This window comes from Astatotilapia calliptera, chromosome 19 (assembly GCF_964374335.1).
Source record: "Astatotilapia calliptera chromosome 19, fAstCal68.1, whole genome shotgun sequence".
Classification (NCBI taxonomy): Eukaryota; Metazoa; Chordata; class Actinopteri; order Cichliformes; family Cichlidae; genus Astatotilapia; species Astatotilapia calliptera.
Genome location: NC_137440.1, coordinates 14260364 through 14278275, shown reverse-complemented (window position 1 = coordinate 14278275; position 17912 = coordinate 14260364). Strand labels below are relative to the sequence as shown.

General features: G+C 40.3%; 1 protein-coding gene and 1 long non-coding RNA gene across 12 annotated transcripts in view; one reads left to right on the top strand and one right to left on the bottom strand.

Moving 5' to 3' along the window:
• The window catches only part of kiaa1109 (KIAA1109 ortholog), an 86460-nt gene extending 85129 nt beyond the window's left edge, over nucleotides 1-1331 (top strand). For all 11 annotated transcript variants that reach the window (XM_080293647.1, XM_080293650.1, XM_080293648.1 and 8 more), the window contains one exon: nucleotides 415-1331. In XM_080293647.1, coding sequence (XP_080149773.1) covers nucleotides 415-631 — 217 coding nt within the window. In that variant the 3' untranslated portion in view covers nucleotides 632-1331. The remainder of the gene's footprint in view (nucleotides 1-414) is intronic.
• A 3736-nt stretch (nucleotides 1332-5067) lies between these two features.
• LOC113012341 (uncharacterized) lies at nucleotides 5068-9821 on the bottom strand. Its single transcript, XR_003270683.2, has 4 exons — nucleotides 7954-9821; nucleotides 7087-7154; nucleotides 5766-5907; nucleotides 5068-5338 (listed from the first exon to the last, which is right to left on the bottom strand). It is a non-coding gene; the product is annotated as an uncharacterized LOC113012341 (long non-coding RNA).
• Between the last annotated feature and the right edge of the window lie 8091 nt (nucleotides 9822-17912).

Genomic DNA, 17912 nt, shown 5'->3' with positions numbered 1-17912 from the left:
TCAAAAAATAATGAACAGAGGTATAATTTCACAAATGGCCTGTACAGGATGAGCAATAACTTTGCAGTGCAGTATCTCTTATTAACCCCCTTAGCCTTTTTCAGATGCTAGTTCATAATTACTAATCGTTAGTCTTTTGTGAATTTGTACAAATGCAGCACAAACACTAAATAAATGAAGCATCTTAGTCCCTTCACAAAGACTTTGCTTCATTAATCCAGGAAAGAACAAAGATTTTAATTTAAAAAAAAGAATATTTTTGAATCTTTATATGAAATATCTTTGTACAAAGCAACAGCTTCCCCTCTGAGATTCAAAAGGAAGAAGCAAATCCTTTAATGGAAAGAGACGTGCAGCAACAGGGAGTCTTTTCATGCACCTTTAGCAATGCTTAAACTTCACCTCTACCTTCAGGCTCATCTCCTGGACGGGTCGGAAGATCGACCCAGTTGGCGTGGACTACATCTTACAGAAACTGGGCTTCCACCATGCCAGGACTACAATTCCCAAATGGCTGCAGAGGGGTGTGATGGACCCACTGGACAAGGTGCTGTCAGTACTCATCAAGAAGCTGGGCACCGCTCTGCAAGACGAAAAGGAAAAGAGAGGCCGAGACAAAGAAGAACACTGAGGAACTCAGTCATGCCACTGGAATCAGAGCTGTGCAAAATGTTTCAACACTAGTTTTCTGTATTTAAAAGGCCACTACTTTACGATGTCCAGCATCCTGCATAGTTGTTTACTGTGGTGCTTGCCTCTAGGGGTTGCGACTGAAGCGTTTTGCACTGCTGTTTTTCGTTTTCTGTACATTTTGAACAAATTAGCAAATGCTAGCATTATTTGATTGCTTTATGGGTAAAACCCTGCCTCTCTTACCTGTTGTAAATGACCTTACTGAAACCGCTTCAAAGTTTATTTTAAGGCTTACCAGTCGTTCATGAGAAATGATTTCTTAAACCATTGCCTTTTTCTCTGTTTCCCATGGAACACATGGTGGGTATGCTTGATGTAATTTATAGCGCAGCTTCGCGATATTTAAGAGGAATTCAGTGACGTGTTCTTCATTCTTGACACGAACAAATAAATCCTGGGAGATTTTTCTTAAAATCATCCCCTCACTCATGAGGATGATATAAGCTTGTAATTATAATTTGATCATTATTTATGACTATGTGAAATTCAGCGTCTGTATGATGTATTAGCTTGATGTGTCAAGCTTCTTTGTCTTTTTTTTAATCCACACATTAGAACCAATGTATATAGTTAAATTTCTTAAATGTGTTGATTTCGTAACTTAATAAAACTATTGCCATGAAGTTTTAAAAAATAAAGCTCGAGTCTGTTCATTTTACACAGCTTAAAGGTAGGCTACCTGTTCCATGAGCTTTAGGAGTTTTGTTGTAAATCACAACCACCAGTCCTGAGAGAAAAAGTGAGTTTTCCCCAACTGGTTATGAGTGGTAGCTGGGAAACTGATTGCTAATGTCCCAGTAATCCAGGCCTACAGATCGCTCAGTGATTCCCTGTTAAACAGCTTTCATTGTATCCTCCATCCAATGTCCACATAATGTCACATGAGGCAGCTTAATAGAAGTCCATGGGAAAATATCCCTCAGCTCTAAAATCTTTAAACAGTTTCCAGATGACTTTATGGGTTCAGTCGCCGATATTTCATATCTTGTTTCAAGACCCCAAGATGCCAGCAGGACTTGATGGAGGGATGTCATTTCTGCTGTCTTTGGTGTCTAGACCTGCCTCTAGACGGACTGGTTCACAATTGGATCCAGTTTAAGAAACAAAGCCCTTTTTTTTTACCCTTTAAATCATAGATTACATTTGGCCCGCGAAGCCATACCAAATTACTATCAGAGCTGGCCTACTGGTATTATACAGCTAATATATATATTGTTTAGTATTAAGCTTTGCTTGTTCCATATTCAGTTTTTCAGCAAAACGTGTTTGAGTCCATAAGAAAAGATTCATTCTTATATCTGGAGGAATAAATATATTTCAATAAATATTGTCAGCCCACGACTTTGTTCCAGTTTTGAATTTTGGCCCACTGTGTATTTGAGTTTGACACCCCTGCTTTAAATGAAAGGGCAGCACTGCTTTTTTTTTTTTTTTTCCGTGTCTAAAAGCCACTGACTCACGAGCACTTCATTCTCAGATCTATGAAATGCATCTTTTGTGTTGATACTTTTCCAGGAAATGTCAGTCAGGTGTTACAGGAGCAGTGTCTGATGCTTTTAAGTGCTTCACATGGTTTAAATCAGAGCAGTAATGGTATCTGCATTAATACATTTCCTTTCTTGAGGCAGTAATTTGCTTCACCTCTGGATTTTTGGAGGAGGTAATGAGTGCTCCTGTAAGACTCTTTGTAATTGAACTCCTACTAGTTTCCACTGATGTCTGTGAGGGGGGAAAAAAAACCTCCCCACATGTCACCGGCTTTGCTCACCGCGGGGTTTTGTTAATACATTACTCTGACTGTAAGACCCCCTTCCCCACCTCTCCAGTGCTAATCTCTTCCTCCGTGCCTTTCCCCCCTCACCACGAGCCATGTTCCACTTTTGGTTCCATGCCATGCTTGTTGAATTTTTGATGGTGCGTTGGCGGGTGGAGCAGGGCACGCGGCAGCACAGCAAAGGGGGAAGAGAACTGCTGCGTTTCCTCTGTGATGTCTGCTGTGAGAATGCAGAAGTGTCACCTGAGGAAAGGCAGACCGCTCAGTATGAGAGCACACTCAAGTCTTTGGTCTCGCTCGCCAGGACCGGACATTATTTTTGATTTTTTATTCTGCCTACTCCACGCGCTCTCCTTTGAAGTGACTTCCGATTTGCATATCGTTACTGCATATTTCTTTTATTTCCTTCACTTCCTGGAGATACAGTATATACATATAAACATGAGAGCCAAGCAAATGACCAGTAGATGGAGTCAAAAGCCAGTCGTCCTACAAACTGAACACCTTAATGACACCTCCCTTTAGTGTACTGCTGTGTTCCTGAATTATAAAATAGAAACGGAATAGAAGACATTAAAAAGTCATGAAGTGGCCAGAGATGTCAAGCAGCTTATATTGGATCCGTCTGGCTCAGACGCTCTTTGCTGGAGTTACCAGGTCCAGGAAGACTAACAAAGACCATTAGGTCGCCTACATGTGATGACAACAATCTCCATTTGACAGATTAGTGTGCAAAACACCGTTCTGAAAAACTAATTGTAGAATTAATTTCAAAATCACTGCCAACTCTAAGTGCAAACTTGGTGGTGGTGCAGACCAGTCGCTCTGGTTTTCACCAAACTGAGCTGGACAAAAGCACCAGGGTTCCTTTTAACCTCACAAACTGGGTGAGAAACTACATGAAAGTCGTTAATTAGCATGTTTTTTTATATCTTCTGTGTTTGATCACAGCAAGAAAAAAAATGCAATTGCAAAAATTGCAAGTCATTGCCACATAGTAATGCCGGGCATCTCCGCATGAGAGCCACGCTCGAGTCTTTGTTGAGGTGCCAGAGTATGTCTTGAGTTTTGGGACAACAGGAGAGAATTCACCTAGACTAAAAGATGAAATGAGTTTTTAGCCTTGCTGTTGTTGTGCATCTCTTTAAGGTTATTAAGTCTCTTTGTTTCATTTTGTGTTACTTTGCACTGTTTTTCCATCTGTGCTCATTTTGTCTCTTTGAACCCATTTGTATTCATTTTGCAGCCTCATAATCGTTTGTAGTTACTTACCAAAAGATCTGGTGACTGTGGAGCACATTTGAGTACACTGCCGTGAACATTGCCATGTTCATGAGACAGTTTCAGTTTTATGACATTGTTCGTTGTCCTGCTGGAAGCAGCTGTCAGAAGATGTTCACCGTGGTCAGCAACAGTACTCAGGTAGGCTGTGATGCCCAGAGTGTGCCAGGATAATATCCCCCACCCCATTACAACACTAGCAGCAGCAGCAGCCTGACCCATTAATAAAAAGCAGTCCAGATCCATGCATTCCTGTCATTTATTCTTTAAAAAGAAACCTAATTTAAAGTTCAGGTTGGATACAAGCTTTTCAACGTGCGTTTCAAATTACATTTCGAATAGTAATACTTAAAATATTGTGACAATTTCAATTTCAGCCTCGAGTAGTTTTGACCTTGGGAAGATGAGATGGTAAAAAAAAATAAGCTGAAGCAAAAGCAGCATACAGAATACAAGTGAGAGCATAGCACTATAAAACAAGTATATCACCTTGAGCTAGTTCAAACAGCAGCAGCTTGACTTCTTGTTTATCAGATGTCATCACATCACCTCCGACATGACTGCTCTTTATTGGATCCTGCAAGGAAGACTTTACTGGTCATTTTTGGTCTCTTGCCCCGAGCTACACAGCAGAAAGCCTGGGTGTATGTGCTTACATAAAGGGGGGGTCTAAAATTTTGACGTCAGGGCCCTTGGACTTTAGGAGGGACCATAGATACATTCATGGACAGCAGCTGGATAGCGTAGTGGTAAGACTACACATCTTTGTAGTGGGAGTCACAAGTTCGATTCCTGCCTGGGGTGTCTGTATCCAGTAGGGTCCTAGACCTAGAAAGTGCTACATATGCTACGGCAAGGAGGAGTCAGGACGCCAGAACAGTGGGGGTAATATCACAACCCCCCCACTCAGAAGAACAAAGCGAGTCAGAAGATCTTTATCTTGGAGGAAGTCTAAGAAGCTGAAGATGGAACTGGAACCTACAAACCATCCTCCTGTTGTATCCCCCCTGTGGCTGTGCTCTAGCACCACTTCTCAGGCTCAGGTCACCCTATGGATTCAGGCAGTAACAATCAACTTTGGTGGAAGATGCAGAAGGTAGGTGTACTTGTTCATGTCTTGGCAGGAAACACGTGCTTTGACATGTCGTCACCTCCTTGGCTTAGGTAGTTTATCTTCTTGTGGTTAGAGTCCTGGTGATGTTTATGAGCACTATTGGTGTCCAGCTGATCTGAATAGCTAATATAAGTAACTTGCTTTAATCAAGCTGGGGGGGGGTGGTTGGTTTCTGGGTTTTTTTTTAACATAAATAAAATCAAGATTTTTAACCAAGTATGTTACTCAATAAGTTTGTGGCCAACAGAACAAAGAGCAAAAACCATGTTGAAAGCTTTATTTGACCTTCTTTGAGCAGGTACCAAAATCTGTCAGCATTCATGCACAAAATACTTCAACAAGCAACAGAGACTGCGATACCAACATTTTGAAGAAAGAAGCAAGTGAATACAGTGAAGAATGAAACACTGCAGCATTGCACTGTCTCTTTTCTTAGACGTGTTGACACGAAACGCTCCCCAGGTCCAAGGAGTCGGCTGCAGGTTTTTAAAAGAGATGTAAGTGTTACCAGCGTATGGATTTGGGAGCACAAAAAGGTAAAGGAGGGTTAGGCTGGGCACACATTAAGTTCTCTGCACACCTACCCTACAGATAAAACAGTGACTACAGCAGATTCAAGTCTAAGCAGACAGGGAAGGCTTTATCATTTGAAACCCACAATGCAGTAAGAGTAAAAGAAAAATAGAATAAGAAGCAAAGGATAAAAGCATGCTTTATAAACATTGATGAGATTATTCAAAATAGCAATATAAACATTAGTGACAATAATTATCAGGATCAGTTGTAAATGTTACCAGTTCAGTGTCACAACTTTTCCACAACTACACAAATAGTCCCTGAGAGCAGTGTGGGGTTGATCTTTGAAAAATACTCACAAGTTTCCCAGTAAAACTGGAAACGTACTTTTGCTTTAAATTGTGCTCGCTTCTTCTGTTGGTATGTTGTATTTGTTGTAACCTTTGCTTCCATGACGGCCAGGTCTCTCTTGGAAAATTAAATCTTGATGAGACTTTTACCTGGATCCATCAGCCCAAGCTGCGAAACACTGCAATTATAAGAAGACACCCATAAGTGATTACATCCAGGAAGTGGTTTTTTGTTGCACTTTTCTGTTTTTTTTTAAAATTACTGTAATTTTCATGTGCTAAGAATTTAATTTAACTGATTTAAGATCTCACTGCTTCTTACTTAAGGTTTTTTGTCTTTTTTGTGTACAAATAAATTCACATAGAAGGTTCAAACACACAGATCTGTTCATGCACACTACTGACTATCACAGCATGACCAATAACGAGCCTTTAAAATACACTAATTACAGAGTGTACACAGTCTCAGTGGGTACAGTGAGTCACAGGCTCCCAGGTGGTGTGTTTTGGTTGAAAAGCTGCTGCTGTGGCACACTTCTGGATCATCGCAACACTTAAACATTTTTTTTAATCAGTGTGTGATCAAATATGGAACTTTTCCATCTTTTAACTAGCCAGTACTGAGACATTTTTTTTGTAGTGTCTGTCCCAAATTACAGATCCTGATTCTCGTTGATGGTGAGAGAGACCAGTGAAATGTTCAGGCTTTTAATAGTTTCTCAAATATTCGTGTTCGAGCATTGCCTCAGATTTCAATGTGTGAAAAACAGGAAGTGTGTCAATAAACAACTTTTCAAAATAATCTATCTTGAAAACTATTTGATATATGAAGCCAAAATTTCACAGCAATCATAAATGTTCAAAATTATTTATGCAAATCGATGGTCAAGCAGAAGGCTTGGTTGATTTGAAATGGAACAACCCCCTCTGTCCAATAGAGGCCATGCCCCCGCCCGGAAGCAAAACTTTGTCACTGTGTCCTCTGACGGTGGTTATCAAACCCGTGCATGGAAGAAGACTCGTTTAAAGACGAAAAATACAGAAACAATGCATCAAAGTGCATTCTTCCAAGATTTATGCATTCACATGAGATGAATCCCTGTAAAACTCCACATCAAAGACGGCTCCTAGATTGCTGACCGTGTAGCTGGTCAAATTAGGAAAAGCATGAAGTAAGCAGCTCTGCAGTGCAGAGCAGTTAACTAAACTGTGTGGCCCAAACACAACATGCTTAGTGCTGCTGGTGTGGGAAACAACAGCTGGGATTATTCTCCCTGTTCTGTTCTTATGCCACAACATCTGCTTTCTGTGGTTTTTTTTGTTTGTTCACACAACATTTTATGAATAAAATAGCTCACCTGTCTCTCCTCCACTCCTCAGTAGTTCCTCCCCATGCACAGTGGAGTTTTTCACTCTCAAACAGCCACTGAAATTACAAGTTGAGGGGAAGATAAACAAGCGTCTCCATAAACGCAGTTGCATGAAGCTATCATTTATTCAGACCAACAGAAACACTATTCTTCTGATTTCTTTCATTTTGAGAAGAGAGAAAAACATGAAGAGTAAAATATTGAAATAACATTTGAACCAAATAAGTCACTTCCTGCCACTGGAAATGCCTCCAGTCACAACTGTTAGAAATCCCACAATGCACCTGTAAATTTACAGGTCAAATAAACTACCACAAGCGCCCAGAACTGCTGTTTGCAGATGTTACTGCATTTGTGAAATATAGCCTGATTACTGTAAAATAATATATTATTTTATATATATATTGACATCACATCCTTGATGCCACTTTAGAGCCACAAGACCTTGTCAAAGCAACACTAACAAAACTATATAGAGGAATACCCATATTCCCAGGCACACACACTCTCACACACCTTTTGACTAGGTTGTTTCTGTGCACATTAGCCCTTTTTTTGTTCTTAGAAAAACAAAATATGCAAGAAGGATGGAATGACGGCTGAATGAGCAGAATGCCAGGAAAATCTATTCAAATTCTGTTGAATTTGCCAGGGATGTACTTAAAAATGTAAAATCTGCCAATAGACTACAATTACAATGTCACAACTATTTTACAACATACTGACTTAAATGACACATCACCAACAAAAGGAGTTGGTATCTACAGCAGGAAAATATTGATCTTTAAAGATGAGTAAGAGGCAACAGGAAAGAAGTATGTTACCCTATTTTAAGGGGAGAGGGGGTCGGCTTACCTTATTTAAAGTGAAGATCACAACATCGAGTTTTCTGGGATGCAAACATGTTAATCACCCTGTCGTTGAAGTCAAACGACACCAAGTGCTTTAGAGTCTAAAGCAATGCGGTGTCCTTCATCCAGGTGGCAGGCGATGTTAACTTTACCCTATTTCCAATGTGACTTGTGCTTCATTCGTGTTTCCTAATTTTGTCAGATAAATGCTTCAAATCCACAATTCCTTGTTGAATTCAAGCTGTGTCTCCTCCAAAAAGCAGGCATGGGACACAGTAAAGTGAATTCCTGCTTTCCGTTAGCTAGTCCTTTCGTTGAAACCACATAACACAAACTTTACGATTCTGTCGTTTGTGTTATTTGAACATCGTTTCGATGATGTGGTCCCAGTCTCTTAACCTTTTCGTCCAAAGATATAGAAGAAAATATACAACTAAGTAAATAATCCACTTCGGTTATGCTAACGCTCGTCGCTGCCGCCATATTGATTTCGCTTCCCGTCACTCGTTCGCCAAAATTCCCGCCTCTGGGCTGAACAGCAAATTAAGGGGCCGTGACCTGACGCCTGTCACTCACTACTCCATGAAGATGAATGGTAGCTGATGCTGCGGTGCATATGCTTTGAGAATTGACTATGTGCACGAGACAATGCTAACTTCCTGAATTTTGTGTTTTTGTTGTTTCCTTTATCTTTTCTGAGTTCTCTCCTTGTTACGAGAAAATATTGTTCGTTTTCTTTAAGTACCCCATGCACAGGGCAAACGAATTTTATTTGATTAATTTATTGATATTATTGGCTAAATTTCATATACATAAGTCGAAATTTTCTAACGCAAAACCATCCTTTCGGTACTTTTTAAATGAAACCAGACAATATGTTAAAACCATACAACATTCTCAAAATCAAAAAGCTGTCAAAACCATAAACCTATGTTCCCTGTTCAATATCATGTGATTCTATAATTGACTGTCTATTTTGCTTTTTTATACGAACCCCCTGACATTGTGTTTGCTATTTTGTATTTGTATATCTGTATTTTGTGCTTTGTCAATAAAACGTATTAAAAAAACCAAAAAAAACCCAATGCTAACTTCCTGGTTTGAGACCGGATATGGGGTTGTGCATTTCCGGTAGCTTTACTTTGCGGTCAATGCTACTGCGAAGATATACTCCAAAATCATGTCCAAAACTCGAAAACGGAAAGATTGCGTTAAGTTACAAAGAGCAGAAGGTGGGAACACTCACCACTGCTGTGTCATAAAAAATCTAATGATCAATTTTGACGTTTAAAGCGTTTAGATCGATCAGTTGTTTACATCACTCAACACAAGCAGAACTGCATCACTGCAGCAGAAGACACATCGTCCACATTCAGAAGCACATCTCTGTATAGTGACTGGTCTCATGATCTAAACAGGCAAATGTTCAGCATTCAAACTACAGGTGAAGAATAGTCAAACCAGATGTTTCCCTGTTATGTCGATATCAGCTAGTCAAGTACACACCTACACAGCATGTTAACAAACCGTGAAAAAAGCTACACAAAAAATGAATGATTGCTGGTAAGGGTTTCTATACATTAGTATTTACGAAGGGTATGTTGTGGCTTACCTTAAAAATTACAGCGGTCCCTCGCTATAACGCGGTTCACCTTTCACCTCGCTGTTTCACAGATTTTTTTAGTGCAAGTTTGCATGCTTTTTTTTACATCACATTGTGTCCTGCGTCCTGATCGCTGCAGACGATCTCCTCCGTGACGTCTCTCCTGTACAGTACAGAATCGCTGCAGTGTGACTCTGAAGTGCAGTACTGTATGTCCACGATGTCCAGGAAACGTTTTGCACCGTCAAAAAATAAAATTGGCTACTTGATTTCACCTATCGCTGGTTATTTTTAGAACATAACACCCATGATAAACGACGGACAGCTGAGAAATATAACATTTGAATCCCTTTTCTCTTTTTCTCTGAGGCGCGGGGGAAAAATATCGACAAGTCGATGAACATCATTTACAGATATAATGGGTAAATGCCCGAGACATCTATAGACATGTAAATCGCCGCTTGATTCATTCATTTGCTTAACTTGTTTTAGACAGTAAACAGGGCGCGAATAGGACACCGGAAACAAAGCTCCCCACAGGAGTTTCCGCACCGGAAGTAGCATATGCTAACGTGCACACAGTCAATAAGCCAATGTAGCTAAATCCTGTGGGTTGTTTTTTTTCTTTTGACTATTTGGTGTTGTTGCTGCACTTCGTTACACCAGCGTTTAAGTAATCTGTTCTAAGATTATTTGAAATTTATATAAATATATTTATTTTTTATTGAAAAAGATAGGAGGGCTTAGCCCTGTCAGCCCATTCATACCAGCGGTCCCTGCCTGCATGTGTGGATAGCAGGGTGAACGGTGGCCTTGTCCCTTGCACACAGAGATTTCTTCCAATTTTCTGAATATTTTGATGTTATTGTAACATAAATGATTAAATAAAATTCTTCTCATAGTGATAAAACATTATTCTAAATTCATTCCAATATTTTTAGAGGCTATTTCTTTGATGCTCTTTTTTTATTCAGTCTTGTTTCTAAACCTAATTAGACTTGAGCTCTTCGTTTTCACAAAATATTGAATTTCTATGTTCTCTTGTGAATAAAAAATGGCCTTATTATAGTCACAGTTGCATTCTGTATTTATTTACAAGTTACGCAGCTTCACAACTGTTTTGGACCTGAGGTTGTGCCCTGCCAACAACACACGAGACCGCTTTGAACACCTTAAACTGACACAGATTTTTTTCTGTTAATAATTAGAGTTTTATTTATTTATTTCCCTCAGCCATTACTGAAAATTGCTTTCCAGGGGAAGAATATTTTTTCTTTACATCTTCAAATCATCATCTTGTTATGAGAGGCCTCATTAGCCTAATGATGGAAACAAAGAGCAAAGGCATGATACTTTCAAGGATATTGAAAACCTCTTCAAAGCTATCTTCTAAACCTTGCCCTACAGAACAAATGTGCCCACGTGGGACAATAAAGTCAGGTCCATTAAATTGAATACCAGAGAGCGCTGTTATGACGTACAGCTGCTAACCTGTTTTAATGCAAATGTGCAGATTGAGATTTGAGCGTCTTTTTGATTGAGTTTGTAATTGCTTGTTCCACCTCATTGGCTTTACCTGATTTAATAATTCATTATAACAATATGCCTCATAAACATTAGAAGGGGAAGTTGGTAGTTGATAGTCAGATGTGGCTTTTCTCAAGTGTTCACTTACTCATTCTCTGTTTGAGATGCGCACATGGTACCTCAGGGGCTTTCCTCACTCGGTGATGACCCCACTGACGACCGTGTTGTCTGAACTGAACCGCTATGAACATCTGCGCCAGCTGCCGCATCTCTTTCATGTAAGCTAGCTTGAATGTAATGCTTCTGTACTAACGCCAAGGAAATCTGCTTTCAGGCCAACTAGCTAGTAGCAGAGGTGTGGACTCGAGTCACATGACTTGGACTCGAGTCAGACTCGAGTCATTAATTTTATGACTTTAGACTTGACTTGAAAAAATGTTCTAAGACTTGTGACTTGACTTGGACTTTTACACCAATGACTTGGGACTTGAATTGGACTTGAACCGGTTTACTTGAAAAGACTTGATATTTTACCCCAAATACAAAATTTAACATGCATATTATATAGAGATTGAAAATGTGACGTCATTCACGGGTAGAACCGCAAAGGATTCTGGGAACTCGTGGCAAGCGGTACTAGCGCACGCAGGCTTTCAATTAAAATCAGTTATACAGCGATAAAAAGAAACACAAAAATGGCAAGAAGCTGTTGTATTATTAACTGCAATAGCCGGTCGCATGACAGCCACGGAAAGCCGACGGGTAAAGAGATCGGTTGTTATCGGATTACCTCGTTGAAGAGAAATTGTTCGAGCCATGTTTCCAAAGTAACAAAGAGGCGACGGGTGGCCTGGATTGCAGCCATTCAAAGGTCAAATATAATGTCCCAGAACCCTCCAGCTCACAGGTTAGTCTGCTCCAAGCATTTACACGAAGGTCAGTGTTTTTTAGTAGTTAATACGTCACTTTCATAACATAACTGGTGATATAGGTTACAAGCAAGTCTGTCGCTGAACAGAAATGGTCGCGCTATGCTCCTTTATTTATTGTGCATAAATAGTGAATTGTCCTGACACAATATTGCGTTTCGCTTCTGTTATTATGGTACATTGACAAAAACATATACTTTTATTCACAGGATAAAACAGGTTTTTTGTATCACTAATTGCCCAGTACGATTACAGCATACAGTATTATTGTCACTGCTACATTTCTGTAACGCTACCAGAAATTATTTCCACTACTAATTAATTACCGTTGAGCTCAAAGGTCCTATTAATAAACGGTTAATGAATGTGTATTTATGACGACGATTTGTGAGACTGGTAAACTTATGATACGTACGATGGTCTTTACTTTCTACACGGTGCATTTCAAGGTCCTGTACCCATCCGTCGGTAAACTGTACCTGGGCTTGTTGCAGTGACCTGAAGTTACTAAACTTCATGAGTGTATGCACTCACTCCAAGAACCGTATGATTATAAATATGCATATAAATATGCTACGATGAGATAGCTGACTTCATCTAACTAGCAAATGTTGTCCAGGCTACGTTGGTGATGCAGTTTTTTTAATGTGTATGATATTTTTGTCATGCGATTTTAAAGCTGGTCCTACAACCGCATCCAAGAATGACATGCAGCTTATCTCAGAACTGTCGGTGAAAATTATTCTTGGAGCTAGGTTTAATTGAGCTGCATTTTAAAGAGGTGCAATTTCACAATTTGTGTATATTTTCTAAGTTCACTATTTTGTCATGTGTTGAGAAAAACACAGATTTTAAAATTACATGGTCTAACATTTACATTTAGCATAACTGCAACATTATTTTTTCGTTGTTTTTTTTTTTTAAAGACTCGAAAGGACTTGAAATTCAAAGTTTCAGACTTGTGACTTGACTCGGACTTTTACACCAGTGACTTGAGACTCGACTCTGACTTGCCTGACATTACTTGAGACTTGACTTGAGACTTGAGGATAAAGACTTGAGACTTACTTGAGACTTGCAAAACAATGACTTGGTCCCACCTCTGGCTAGTAGTAGTAGTGGCTATCTTCTGTCCCACTTATGCCCCACTGGATTCACGGACACTTGGTTTGTGGCTTTGCTGTTAGTCCACTAATAATATGGTGCCAACAGCTTTTCTTAAAGCTGCACTAATAATGACTGTTTTTACATTAGAAGTTATAAAGTCTCTTACTGCATCGCTAAAGGGGATGATGTGGATGATGATTGTCCTCCTTCAGCCGGTCCCTTTAAGGGCCACCACAACAGATCATCTGCCTCCATCTCACCCTATTCCTAGCATCCTCTTCTGTCACACCACCACCTCTACATGTCCTCCTTCCCTACATCCATGAATCTCCTTTCTAGTCTTCCTCTTTTCCTCCTGTCTGCCAGCTCTATATTCAGCATCAATATAGCCACTGTCCCTCCTCTGCACATGTCCAAACCATCTCAGCCTTTCTTCTCTAACATTGTCTCCTAGTCGTTCACCCTGAGGTGTCCTTCTTATGTTCTGATCCTGTTCATTTTGGTCACTCCCAACAAAAATCTGAGCATCCTCACCTCCTGTCTTTTGCTCAGCACCGCCACCTCCAAACCATCCATCATAGCAAATCTCAATAACATATCGCAAGCCTTCCCTTTCACTCTTGCTTGTATCCTGTCACAAATCACCCTTGACACTCTTCTTCACCTTTCTTGTGCAATGTTTGTTGCTTTCATATTGTTGGCTCCAGGTATTTAAAGTCGTCGACCTTGACTATAAGTTGTGGATAACTTTAAGGCCTAAAATCCTCCTGAAAACTGAGGAAAATACTTTTTTTTGCGATGTCCTGCGACTTTAAACAGGTCATCCCCTTTCTATAATTTTAATGGGATTCACAGGGACTGAAAATATTTTGTAGCCTTAAGTGGCCACTCCAAAATTTGCTATTTTTGACACCTCGGTGCTAAGTACATTTTCAGTCTGAGGTTGCTGCTTGCTAAAGAAATTTCAGCGTTGTGTTTATGGGCTCATTTGATGCCTCCAAGTCAACAAAAAGGAACAAACCTACAGAGAATTATCACCCATCTCACAGACATCTCCTAGACGGGGGATAATTCACAGTCAAAGTTAACAACAGTGAGTAAGCTGCAGCCACACATTTACAGATATTTTCTGCAGGAATGAGTAGAGACCAAAGTAGCTGACGAAAGCACATTTTAACCACTGATATTAGCATTTCTGCTGCTCAGTGGACGTTATGAAAGAGCAGATGGACGTAGAGAATCTAGATCCTGCTAAGGTCAGTCCAGTGCAACTCTGAATGTCACAACACTCAGTACTAGCAGAAAATGTTTCAAACCAGTCAATTCTTTCAGGAAATTACACACCTTCAAGACCAGAAGGCATGTCAAGCCACTGACCGCTTTCTGTGGCACATGTCAGACTTATCTCTGGCAGCGAGAGATAAAGTCTGCAGGTTCATCCAGACAACCCACAGATGGCATTGACACAGCTTCATCATCTCAGGAACGCACACACACACACACACACGGGCTTGCATTGTTGTCTACAAAAGGCAATTTCAGCAGAGGTAGCCAGGGTGCTAAAGGGTGCACAACTCTTTGCTGGCAAATGTCATACGGGCAAGTTGATTCTGCTCATTCGTGTGAATCATTAATGAAATGAAGGTCTGTGGAGGGTAGGGGTGCACATCTTCACACTTTAGCTGCAGTTATAACCTTCCTCCCAAATCCTCTCTTTTTGCTGATTTCATCCAGACTGGTTGGTTTAGTTAAACATCTCTCAAGGCACAACATGAACTTTAGATATGTCTGCTATCACAGCTTGTTCCGTGACCCACGATTATTCAGATTTATGTAAAAGAGAACGTGAGATGTTTTATCCAAGGAGTATTTGCATTAAAAGCCTTATGGGCTAATCACCACTTCTTAAATAGTGGATATGAGCGATTAAGAGGGGAGACTCTTATACTCGATACTATCTCTGCAACTTCATTTAGTATTTTCGTCCGAGGAGTTCTGACAAATGTCCTTAGGAATCATTATCAAATATAGAGCTCTGCTGAGAACTCAAATTGTAATAGGTACTCCACGTGTAAGCAAAGGCCTTTAAAAACAAACAGTTTTGAGTAAATTAGATTATGAACCCAAGACACACAGGCAAGAGACTGCTAAGTCTTAATTCCTTTAGACCTTAGTGCACCCGTTCAGATTTGAGCATGAAATTTTAATGGACTCACTTAAGCACTAAGGTGGGTATCTGGCTCGGTGCAGTGCTGTCTCAGAGCCCATCTTTGTAACAGGCCGCTGATAATTTATCCTCTGGAGTCGCACGCTTCCTAAATTGTCCCAGAGAGCTCCGTCTCACGTTGTGTTGTTTTGTCCTGGTACAAACTCCCACATGGCAATAAAACTGATTAATTACATCTATACAGTTATCTTTGTGTATCTATCTATAAAGATATATATATACCTGCAGACAACATCTGAATATCTTTGACCTTTACTTTTGGCTGTGTGTTGTGATCATTGAAGATTTAAAGGTCATATCAAATAAATGTAACGTTGACCATTTGTTTCTTTAGAGTAGGGCACTGACCCCTTATTTATGTAGTATTAGCAATTGCACCAAGTCCATTTCGTCACTGTTTTAGACTTTAATTTGAACTTTTCTAACACCCATGGCTGACTTCCATTACACTTTTATTGACTTGGACCCCACAAGGGGGAATTGTATTTGGACTTCTCGGCGTATAAAACTTAAAATAATGACAAAATACACAGAAATGCTTCAGCTGGGGATGTTGGACACAAGGATTGTGTGCTTTCAAAGGTTATTTCTTGTGCCATCGAACAGTTTGGAAAAGGCAAGACAGATAGAGGGAGGCTGGCATATAACAAATCTCCCAGGGGAAAATTTTGAATTTAGAGCAGTATGAGTTCAGGGTTGCGTCTTAGCCAAGAGACTCAGCAGGACGCCACTTAATCCATCTCGGCTGACAAACACCTATCAATAATGAAAGTGCCGGAAAATGGAGTGGGTGATTCCTTTCGTCAACTGCCAGATGATCGAGACATTTGACTTAAGCAGGAAAATGGAGTGCGACACTCGTCTACATGCAATAAATGCATTTCCAGCTCTTCACATAAGCATTAGCTCAGGATCTGTCACTTTAAGTTTGTGGAGTCGGAATGCTTGTTTATTATCACTGTAATAACCCACTCCACCCAGCTTTCCTTTCAGCCTGATGTGTGGCGGGTCTCATCTGCAGGCATTGGAGAGGTGGTGTGGCTCATTTCCAATCAGTGACATTGGTAACACCTGAGTGCTCAGCGTGCCAGTGCTCTATAAAAGCTCTCAAAGCTCAGCTGCTGGGTGGCTTTCCTTCCTCAGACAACCCATTGAATTTTGTTTTAGGGTTTTCATTTTGAAAAACACATCCACATACAAAAAACCCCCAATGTTGAACCCTGTGAAGAACATGCAAGAGCAACAGATGGCAATATAAAACTAACTGTACAGAAATGTCATTCTAACAAAAAAAACCAACACGACACACAGTCTGACATCAGAAAAGGAAATGACGGTGAACAAATTTGACATTAAAAGGCAATTGCACAAATGTCCACATATAAATGCAGAGATGAAGTTTCTGAAAATGTTCACCTCTTAAAAAATTCATTTTCGTTGACCTAAAGCACTAGTTACAGTGTTGTGAAAAAGGATTGATCCCTTTCCTGATTTCTTACTCTTTTTTTCCCCCCCTCATATTTGTCGCACTTAATTGCTATCTAAACCTGCCTGGCCCTGTATGAAAAAGTAGTTGCCCCCTAAACCTAATAACTCGTTGTGTCACTCTTGGGAGCAAGAACTGCAATCAAGCGTCTGTGATAACAATGAGACTTTCACATCACTGTGGGGGAACTTTGGCCCAGTCTTCTTTTCAGAATTGTTTAAATTCAGCCACAGTCGAGCGTTCGTCCAGAAAGAATGGGCTGTTTAAAGTAAAAAGTAAGTAAGTAAAAGTTTATTCATATCACTTTTCACAGACATATGTCACAAAGTACTTCACAAGAAAGGTAACAAAACATAGTACAGACATAAATACATCATAAAAACTCTGGTCTAATTGAAAGCTTTTTGAAATGAAAATGGCCTTTTAAGGTCTCCACTGAGTCCAGACACCGTAGAAATAGAGGAAGTGCAGTCTTGGTGCAACAGCTTGGAAAGATCGGTCCCCTCGAGTTCTGAAACAAGTGTGGGGGACCACTAAAATAATAATGGATTGGATTTATATAGCGCTTTTCAAGGCACCCAAAGCGCTTTACAATACCACTATTCATTCACTCACTGGTGGAGGCAAGCTACGGTTGTAGCCACAGCTGCCCTGGGGCAGACTGACAGAAGCGAGGCTGCCATATCGCGCCATCGGCCCCTCTGGCCAACACCAGTAGGCGGTAGGGTAAAGTGTCTTGCCCAAGGACACAACGACCAGGACAGAGAGCCCGGGGATCGAACCGGCGACCTTCCGGTTACAGATACGCTTCCAAACCCCTGAGCCACGGTCGCAGTTGTGATTCGATGACCTCAAGTTACAAGAAGAGGTATGACTATGAATCAAATCAGCAATATACAGAGGGGCCTTTCCCTGTAGTGCTCTGAAGGTTAAAACTAAAATCTTCAAATGGAACCTAAATCTGATTGGTAGCCAATGTAGCAACTTTAAAACAGGAGTTATATGAGCTCCTTTTTCTGAGCAAGTCAGTAATCTGACAGTTTTGAACAACCTGGAGACGAGCCAGCCCTTTCTTGTTTAGACA